This window comes from Chaetodon trifascialis, chromosome 7 (genome assembly GCF_039877785.1).
Source record: "Chaetodon trifascialis isolate fChaTrf1 chromosome 7, fChaTrf1.hap1, whole genome shotgun sequence".
Classification (NCBI taxonomy): Eukaryota; Metazoa; Chordata; class Actinopteri; order Chaetodontiformes; family Chaetodontidae; genus Chaetodon; species Chaetodon trifascialis.
The window spans coordinates 27,247,873-27,257,916 of record NC_092062.1 but is presented as its reverse complement, the minus strand read 5'-3'; the positions used below and the strand labels follow the sequence as shown (position 1 = coordinate 27,257,916).

Genomic DNA, 10,044 nt, shown 5'->3' with positions numbered 1-10,044 from the left:
TGAAATGTCATTAAAGAAAAACAAAACAAAACAAATAAACTTCTAATTTCATGCATTGTAGGTCAAATGCCCTTGTTGTAAGTTGCTGTAATTTATGGTAAGGCGTGACGTCCTCATGAAAAGAAAACAGTTCTGGTTGTATTTGGCCTTTCCCTGAAAAATGCAATTAGCTTCAGCAGAGGAAATTGCTGGTGTTGGAGTTACGTTTGAAACGTCCGCTTGATATTTTTGCACATCTGCAGTTACTGACACATCCTCAGTAATCAAAGCAGCTCAGCGGTAAAAAGCCGGTGCTGAAGTTAAGAGGAAGATGACTCACTGAGGAACACTTTCTTCACCCCGAACTTTCAGGTCTGACATGATTACATGTAATTAGTGAGAAGAGGCTGCTCTCAGAGTGGAGTACCTATTTAGCTGTAAGGCTCCTTGTTGACTTCAGGGTAACATCTTGAGAAAAATGCAAATGGCCAGTCATGCTGGGTGAGCGCGGCAGCTGATGTTTTGGATCAGCGCTGGTTATCTGTTACCTTCTGACTGTACAACTTCATGATACAGGTGCAAGAGTAATGAATTAAACCAGGGAAAGCCGTAGGAAAATAGAAATTTAATCTTTGGTTTGATTGTACATTCAGTAACAAATTCAGTCAAATGGAGTGGAATCATTTGTAAAAGATGAGAAAAGAGGACATGATGATGTATCCGGGGTCTTTGGATGGATTAGGATCGTGACCGTCGAACAAGCCGAAGTAGACGACAGTGTTGGATTCAGACGCGCTCATGTTCAGCTGAAAGAGCACAGAAACACACACTTACTAAAACAGTAACACAAAGCTACCTATGACAGCCCCTGAATGATTCTGTTCATCTTAAAACACAAATTAGAGGAAGCTTCTCTTAAAGTGACAAGCAAAAGCTTAAATATCTGAAATCTGACACCATGTGCAGCATGTGGTCGTGTACCTGCTGAGGGCAGGTGAGAGCGCTTCAGGCAGGTCAAGAGTTTACATGATTACATCAAGAACCTTTATGGTCATAATTCACTTCAGAATAATAAAGAGTTCCTTAATTCTGATGGACTTTACTCAAATGCTTTACTTCAGTCTGACTTTGACTTCAGTGCAAGGTTCTTTTAAATCTTTTAACTTGTCTTCAATAACTCTGAATATGTGATTATGTGTGTGCTTCTCAAAGCTATCTGAAAGCTAAATATATCTAAAACTTACCAAATTTAAAAGGAACTCAACAGCAAACACAACATTGGCGTATTATATCACCTGTCACCTTGATTCCAGGAGGCACGGGTCTATGAAGTCACGTGTTTTTGTTCATATCTTTTGTTCCATCAGAAATGTTTTGCCTGTCCAACCGCTTTTGTTGACTTACTCAGATTTTGTGATTTGGACAAATTTCCTTGATTTTTGTGCTTCTACCATAAGTAAGTAGACTGCGTAGTAGACATTATAAATTCATTTGAAGTTGTATTTTTAATTAACGTAAGTCCTTGTTCACTCCTCTTTTATCTCTGTTTTTGGTCTCCACCACCAGAAATATGTCTGGCTTTTTAGCTGCTCCACTATGTTCACCTGTTAGCTGCTAACTCTGAATGTGTCCTGTTTGGTGCTGAGTCAGTAGCGTGCAGTCAGTTTTTAGAGCGTTTTTCACTGTGTGAACCAAAACAGTGAAGCCGTAAAACCAAAACAATGAGCTGAAAGATGCTAAATGCTCCACAGATTTGAGGGGAACTGCAAAGTCATTAATTAACATGTATTAATATTGACTGATGCAGCTTTAAACTGCAGCTACTGTGGATAAAATAAAAAGGTTTGAGGTCGATAATGCAATCAGCTGATAAAGTGTGGGGTCACAGACCTGTTTGGTGATATCGATCCTCCAGGGGTCGACCTGCAGCCCGTCACACCAGCCTGCTCGCCCATACAGCCACGTGCCGTACTCGTTTGGTACTGCACCCTTTTTCACCCACTTGGTACAGCCCAGAGGTGTTCCTGATGGGTACCCGCCATGAACCCCAAAAATATGGAAATACGACAATTAGAGCGAGAAATCACCCTTCAGTCAGCAGCTCGATGTCCAGACATCAAGTCAAGTTATCGTTTGGCTGATCAACAGAAAACTAAGTGACAAGAACTTCACAGTTTACGTCATTAACTGTTTATTTCATTACAAAAAGAATATCTGCTGGGCTTCTGACGAACAAACACGACATCTAAAGACGTCAACAATTAAAAACAAGGACAACAGACTGGAGCGTCAACATGGATGAGTTGGCAGACATGAAATACATTTTACTGACACAGCGGATGATTAAACTGAAGGTTCAGCTTGAACATTTAACAGACAAAAACGGACAAAAAAACATTTTAACTGGAGTTTGCTGTCAAACTCCTGCAGCAAATGTTTCTTAAAAAGACGACATTTCTCACCTGCAGAATCGAACACGAGCGTGTTGTTGAAAACCTTGTTGAACTGGAAATGGTGGGAGGTGACACAAAACTCTCCACAGTTGTTGTCATCGCTGCCGTGGGCCGTGATGACGGCGTACAGCTCCACCTGAAAACAGAGACACAATTCTATACAACTGGTCTTCTTTCTGGAACCAGTGGGGTCGCCCCCTGCTGGCCGTCAGAAAGAACGCAGGTTTAAGGACGTTCACCAGGAAGCTCCGTCCACATCTTACTGTCCATGACGCCGACTCAGACAGGAAGCCATTTACAGGGTTTAAGATCAGCTCTTTTACCTTCTTGGCTGACGCCGGGACGGAGAATGTGATTGGCTGATATCTCTTGTTGTAGTTTTTGTCGAAGGTTCCTCCGCTGTACAGTTGCATCACTCTAAAGGGGTGGAGCAGCTCAGCACCATCAGCTGTGGATTTATAACAAGTGAAAGTGTTTACAGTTATTACCTGACAAAACCAAGACTGTGGTGTCGTGACGTAAACACTGTGTTGATGTTGTTTCACATCACAACATCACAGAACTACTATCGCACATGGGCAAATTTCTTAATTCCTAAAGCACATGACACCATGTCTGGGCCTCTCATCACGCTGTTTAATCTCTGATCAGAATCAAACAGACTGTGTTTTTTATAAGGCAGCTGAGTCAAGATATTTCCTGGAACTAAACGCTTTGTCTTCGCTGTGAGTGTCGTTTTTTTCCACATATGTTCCAGTAACTATTTACAGGCTGTTCCTTCCTGCAGAGAGATTCCTGTTCTCCGCCTTTGAAAAATCCTCCAGTGAGAGAAAATGGGCAGAAAATGTTCTGGGATGGCGTTTATTTCGGTCGCTGCTCTCCGTCCTCACAGCAGGAGAGTTCAGGTCTGAGTGAGTTTCTCTCAACTGTTACACCTCTAACCAGTGCAGTGATGCTACCTGCTGATGGTTATATGGACATTTTCTATCCTGGTATATGGAATTTTATCTTGACATGTAATGTAGATTGTTATATGGTGTATTTTCTGTAAATTACAATGAGAAACACTGAAGAATTTTGGAAGAGGAAGTAAGTTAACTGTAGGCTGCGACACAAGCCACATTTTTTATTTTAGCCCATACTTCTTCTTTTTAGCCAGTAGTTCTTATTTTGGCACATTGCTGCCATTAACCAAAGCCGAATTGGCTACTAACAGTTCCTGTTTGCAGTGCACCCATCGATGTACACACAGCTATCACTGGATTAGTGTAATACTGAAGAAAACTTAAAAATGTGATGTTTCTCGGGCAAATTCTGACACAAGCTCTGTTTTCTATCATTTCCTAGCAGATTTATGAGTGTTTACTGATAATGTTCTGAGTTAAAGATATCCTCAGATAGTGTGCCTCACAGTGAATCTAAAAACGTGTGAGTATCATGTGTGTCTCAGTAAACTCATAAACATCATGAGTTTTCAGCTGCCCGTCGAACGTAGCTTCAGCACTATCACAGTTCATACCTGTCCCATTGCCGATACTGAACCTCAGGTTGAGGGAGGTGATCCACGGCATCGCCCACGGCACCGTCTTCATGGTCAAGGTGCATCTTTTGCCGTCCAGCAGGGGGAGCAGAGGGGACACGTCTGTCAGCCAGCGGCCAATGCCTCTGCCAAAATAACACTTACAGTCATATCACAGACAAAACAACAGGAGCCTGACAGCTCAAAATGAAGCTATGCAAAACACAAAAAACAGACTATTTAAGCTTTAAAGAGCTGGGTTATACTGAAATCAATATTCATCATTATGTTAATGACAACATTTTGATGTGTAAGCATTCTGTTGAACATCTCGCTCTCTGTACTCGTACTGATCGTCTCACCTGCGGAACGCAGTGATCCATCGGCCCAGCTCCGCGTTGCAGTACGGCCCGACTTGATCGCAGCAGATAAAGAGCTGCACCGTGTGGTCCCAGTGGGCGCAGGACATGTCTCTCTTGCCGGGACACGACAGGGACGCATCGAGCTCCAGCACGTTAAAGTCCGACAGCCCTGCGAAGAGACGTAACGTACGCATGTCATTAAAATGGGCGGTGTACTAGCTCGAGTCCTCCTCGTGCTGCTGTAAGAGCTCACACCGACGCTCTGAAGCAAGAGTCTTCATGTTGTTCAGCCCTCTCAAAGCACAGCTACACACACAGAGTCCTGCATTAAAACCTGCATTAACTTCAAGTCTCTGCACATTTCCAGTTTTTAAACACCTCGTCTTAAAGCTGCAAACCTAAAGAATAACATCACTGGTCTGGAGTCAGAGGAGAGCTTTAGGGTCATGTGATGGTCTAAAAACAGTTTCAGGGCTGAGATGATAATCATAGAAGTTACCTAACGGCAGGTCGACGGTGGCCACCGCTCCTTTCTCCCCCTGCATGTTGACTTTGTCAAAAACAGAAACGACCTTTGCAGGATTCTGGATTTTGCTCTGCAGATCTGCGTAGAAATCAAACCTGGAGACAGATTACAGCAAACACAACTTTTCACACTGTTGCTTCTGTGGAGAGGCTTCGAATCACCCAACTAGTTTTCAGCCAAATACAGAAAGTCTACATTTCAATTCTGGAGAAAGAAGGATATAAAAGTAAGACTTGGGAGAATCAGATAATCAAGAAATGTGAAGTAAAATCAGTGTTTATATATTTTCTGCTAGCAGTTTGTAGTTTTGAACTTTTTGTTGATCACTTCCTGGTTCACCAGCCTGATCGTTGAACTGCACTTTAAGAGACATTCAAAGACTCCTGGAAATCCCCACTTCACTTTGCTCTCAGGGAATCCCCTCCAGCACCTGTGGTGCAGATGCATTACTGTCTCAATCAGCTTGACTGTCTGTGTGAAGGTGAATGAGGAACTCCAGGTTTAATTAAGTTGCTCTCAGTGTGCGCACACACACACGCTGTATCCCAACACCCACACATCATTCTATTTAGTAGAAAAAGATTAAGTCCCAAAATATAGTATGTCACATGCAGTATGCTAAAAAAAACAAGAACCAAAAACCCCCAAAAAACTCGAGTGAAGTTGTCCCTACGAAGGCAGAGACACGTCACCCAGTGTCAACTTCAGGGAGACATTGTTCCTGCAATATAATTTGACTGTCATTTTCTCTGCCACCGAATTCTGATTTTCTGAGTAAATAAATGAAGTGAACTCTGGTCGAGTCTTTTATTACTCGCCGGGGAACTTCTCTTTATTTTTAATGACCAGGTCTTTCCCTTGAGGGGAAATGTGCACTCTCTCTTTGCATCCCACTCCCACTTCTTCTGATTAAAAAAGAGCTGCTGTTTGTAATAATGTACTCTGAGTTACCAAAAGTAACAAAAGAACACATTGTTTCATCCAGACTTGATTATTTTAACATCTTGTTGTCGGCACTAAAAGTCTTCACATGGTTCAGAATGCTGCAGGGGTCCCTCCTCTGGTGCTCTCTGAGGTTTCGCCCATTTTTTCCTCATTAAAATGCTTTTGTTGTGGAGTTTTAAGGAGTGGGGTCTAAAGACAGAGGGTACCGCGTGCTGTGCAGATTGTAAAGCCTCTTCATGTAAAGCTAGTCTAATGAGACAACCGAGCCATAAAGCCGCTACTTGATAAAAGCTGTAATCTTGCAGTTACAGTCACGTCTGTTCAGTGCGTTCTCACCACTGCGCCTGCCAGCTGACGAAGCTGAACGAGGGGTAAAGAAAGCCGCCCATCTCAGCCAGCGCCCCCTGATGGTCAATGCAGAAGAAGGCGCTGGGGGACGGGGAGTACTGGAAGGACACATACAGCAGCTGTCCAGACCTACAAAACAAATTCAAGCTTAAATCCTGAATTCATCAGTATTTACACTTAAAATCTGATGCTCTGTTGTCAGCAGCATGAACAGACAGGAAGCAGACTGAGTTAATCTATGCACGAGGGTGTTGAGCATTAAAGTGATGCGATGGTCTTACTGCAGCCCCTGAGTGACCGAAGGCTCCGTGTGCACCATGGAGGCCGGGATGCTCAGCGCTGTGTTGCATTCATCCCCGACACAGTTCATGTCCTGGATCGGGTTACCAGGAAGAGCGTAGACAAGGACACCGGAGGCGTTGGATTTGGCCATGTTCTGCACCTGGAAGGAAGTACAGCACATCCAGAGTCGATGAATTCATGCTGGATGAAAGTCGACACTGCAGGTCACGATCGCCTCGAGTCCCAGGAGACCTTTTCAGATTGTTTGTGTTGTTCAACCAAACTAGCAGTGGTGAGATTCGACGATTTGCATCAGCGCAGCAACATAAAAGTTCATAATGCGATGAAAAAAGCGTGCACAGGATAGAATCTGGGATCAACTCACATAGTTTCCAACATCTTTGTTAAAATCTGATGTGTTCATATGCTCTTAGCAGAGGCCTTTATTATTTATGAATGTGACCAATACTATTACATTTCCATTGATTCCTCCTCTAACTGCGTCTCAGCGCGCTCTCTCATCTGTCAGTGGCCGGCTGAGGTGTGTCTGGGCCAATCACATTAAAGATTTAAGCAGAGGAGGAGGAGCAGCACGTTCCACTGAACTCCTCTTCTTCTTCGAGAGACGACTTGATAAGATGCATTCAATTCATGCCGTGGCGCTCTGAAGTACGCAGCCAGCACAACTGAATGAAACTCCTGAAGCGGATGTTCAGTTGAAGGAGTTAAATGTAGAGCGTGAGTTGTGATGAAGGTGAGACGTTCTGCACTCTGATGCACATCAACAAGAACAGACCTTAGTGAAGAAAGAGCAGTTTCCCTCTGACACCCAGGCCACAGCACCCGCCAACGAGGCCGAAGGCTCACACCCGTCGCCTGCATCCATCAGCTGATATGACCTCTGACCCCAGCGCGTGCCGAGCCAATCATACCTGGCGTCGAGTCTCTTGATGACCACGGGCATGTGCCACCCTGTGAGGAGTGAAGAATGACGACTTCAATAGAAAACAACAGAATTAAATGTTTAAATGTTTGGAAATAAGACACATGTCCACTGCAGTCAAGAGTAGCTGGGCTGCTTCAATGATTAAAGGTCTAATGCGGCTGAAACATTACTAATTCTACCATTACACAGTATTTTGGTGACGTAGCATTACTTTCCACTAATGAACAATATACTTTACATCTGCCCACTTGTGTCTCTGCAGGTGAGGACAGGTGAGTCAGACAACTGAGTGTCACACACTCTGAGCCATGAAGAGAGAGACGGCGCTCTTACCCTCAGAGGTGAAAACAGCCTGGGCGAGGCGTGACGAGCAGCCCCAGTAGTAAAGCACGAGGGGGATCCAGTTACCCAGAGTGAAGACGGGCATGGGAGAGAAGTGCAGCCTGGACAGAACCTCCTTCTTACTGCAGAGACATGCAGGAGGAGGTTTGTCAAACACACGAGAGCGAAGAGCTGAAATTAAGCATTATGGCTGCATTTATTTAGAGTCAAATGTTGTGTCAGCAACGAGCCCTGGTTCTCAAAATGATGCAAAAAGCAGTTTGTAGATTAACAGTTTTAGAGCGATCTGCAATTTAATGTAAAGTAAATTCATTGTAAACATGCTAAAATTACAAAAAAAATATACAGAGAGAGTTGAATTAAGAAATGGGAAGTGTGTGTTATTCATCTTCCTGAGATGGAACCAAAACCACTAAAATATACACACACACACACACTTGCTGGTAGTTTCCACTTGCACTTCCTGTTTGTCAGCACAGTGTGTCTGTTGTCTTCTTTTATTAAATGTTCAGATTCGTTAGTTTTAATGCATCTTATGTTGTGTATGTTGTTGCAGATGTTCATGAGTTGTTGGCAATGATTTCCCCTCCAAACGTCTCAGGTTGTGTCAATTAAATAACTGTTTGAGTCCCAAGGAGGTTAATTTACAGAATATTTCACACAAAAAGCAAAGATTAGAGTAAAATCAATATAGATTCAGAACAATACATAAAAAAAAGTAAGTCCCCACCTAAAATCTAGTTAAAACTGCACCAGCAGGAAAACTCTGCTGATGCATCAGTATTAATAATCTAATCATATAAAATATGTATGTATCAGGCACAGAGGACAGTTGAATGAATACTTTTACTTTCAATACTTTGTGTACATTCTACTCTTGTACTTTTACTTTTCATTCCAGATTTTGAAGGTAGGATTTTTTTTACTTGTAATGGGGTATTTTAACATTACTGCATTGCCCCTGCTTCCACTGGGCTGGGCTGCCTTTGAGCTCAGCAGGGGTTGCCCTCCGGTCACCTGTGCATGGCGACCCGCTGCAGCTGCTCCCGCATCCACAGAGCATCACTGACCGCAGAGTCGTCCAGGGACAGGAAGAGCACATGGGTGCTGTCGGGCAGGTCCTGCACCAGGCTGGTCAGAGACGACTCGGAGCTCCACAGGCACTCCAGGAAGCCTGACTTGTTGGTGAAGGCGTGGATGATGAGAGGACCCCGCAGAGCACCGGGCTGGTACGTGAATTCCCCATCCAGCGTCCGGACGGTAAACGCCTCCGCCTGGTCCCCTGGCTCCGGCCCGGCGGCCGTGGAGGATTTGTGGGATCTCAGGCTGACCATGTTATCTTTGGACTCATAGGCCGCTTCATCTCCGATTAGTTTCGTTTTCCGTACAGCTTCAGTCACATGAACTGTCAAAACAACAAGGAGCCACAACATCGAGAAGTTCAAACGCAGCGAAGCCATTTCCAGCTGACGGCGAGCGACCGTGAACTCAGCACCGACAGCCGAGCCTGAGCATGACTTTCGCGAATTTAGTCTGTTTTTCAGGGTCTGAGTCTCTATGAGGATCTGGTCAGTGATCCTGATCTCCGTCTTATCACTTTTGAGTAGGAGGCGGGTCGTGCTGCTGTCTACGGTGGCCTAACGGGGTCCTAAAGTCTTAAAAAATGCAAATGTGACAGAGAGCGGTTGCTAGCTCGAAAAGGGATCTCAATAATTTGCCAGATTTTCCGGATTATTCAAATTTGTGATTAATTTAATGTTATGAGTGAATATATTTTCTACAGAAATGACAGGGAATCATTATATAAAGAGTTTTATCACGGTGTCTATGCTGGTTAACAGCCTAATTGTGTAAATATTAAAGAAAAGTTTAACAACTCAACGTACTAATTTACCGTTGAGGATTTAATCACCAGTTCTCGCGATACTTGACGATTTTTGCTTAGATGAATAGTTGAATGCAGGTTGAATGCAGTTTTTGAACAAATCTGCGTTTAGCCGTTAGATCTTCGACTGTGTATGTCTTTAATAAATGTTACCTTCATTATTTTTGGAAAGTTACAAAATATGTATATGTATGTGTATATGTCTAATTTGATGTTACTTTATGCCAAAATGAAGCCCTGTGACTCACAGAACAGGCTAATTGCCGGAGACGACCAACATCACCCCTCCGGCTGTGCGTAAATCCCTTGAGCGCAAATGGAGCGTCGTGGCGCAATGGCGCATCACCGGGGAAGACGCGCTGTTATCTGTTCTCTATCGGCATCAAAATAATCCGGCAGTGAGGTGTTAGACTACCTGCACACACTTGTTTATTAATAGTTGTAATCCAGGCTAAAA

The 10,044-nt window shown here is 43.7% G+C and overlaps 1 protein-coding gene across 1 annotated transcript; it reads right to left on the bottom strand.

Moving 5' to 3' along the window:
• Nucleotides 1-585: 585 nt before the first annotated feature.
• On the bottom strand, nucleotides 586-9,352 carry LOC139334305 (uncharacterized). The gene is made up of 12 exons (XM_070967109.1): nucleotides 8,720-9,352; nucleotides 7,694-7,824; nucleotides 7,211-7,386; nucleotides 6,414-6,574; nucleotides 6,121-6,261; nucleotides 4,813-4,934; nucleotides 4,314-4,482; nucleotides 3,952-4,097; nucleotides 2,756-2,880; nucleotides 2,442-2,568; nucleotides 1,870-2,003; nucleotides 586-785 (listed from the first exon to the last, which is right to left on the bottom strand). The coding sequence occupies exons 1-12, from the start codon at nucleotides 9,160-9,162 to the stop codon at nucleotides 660-662; spliced, it is 2,001 nt and encodes a 666-aa protein (XP_070823210.1). The 5' UTR covers nucleotides 9,163-9,352; the 3' UTR covers nucleotides 586-659.
• Between the last annotated feature and the right edge of the window lie 692 nt (nucleotides 9,353-10,044).

Bases quoted from the DNA above. Each gene is read 5' to 3' on its own strand.
- LOC139334305 (XM_070967109.1), bottom strand. From the start codon at position 9,162: ATGGCTTCGCTGCGTTTGAACTTCTCGATGTTGTGGCTCCTTGTTGTT. The intron at 4,935-6,120 runs GTGAGAACGCAC...ATCTGTCTCCAG, and splicing joins GTCAGCTGGCAGGCGCAGTG to GTTTGATTTCTACGCAGATC. The intron at 2,569-2,755 runs GTAAAAGAGCTG...CTCTGTTTTCAG, and splicing joins TCCCGGCGTCAGCCAAGAAG to GTGGAGCTGTACGCCGTCAT.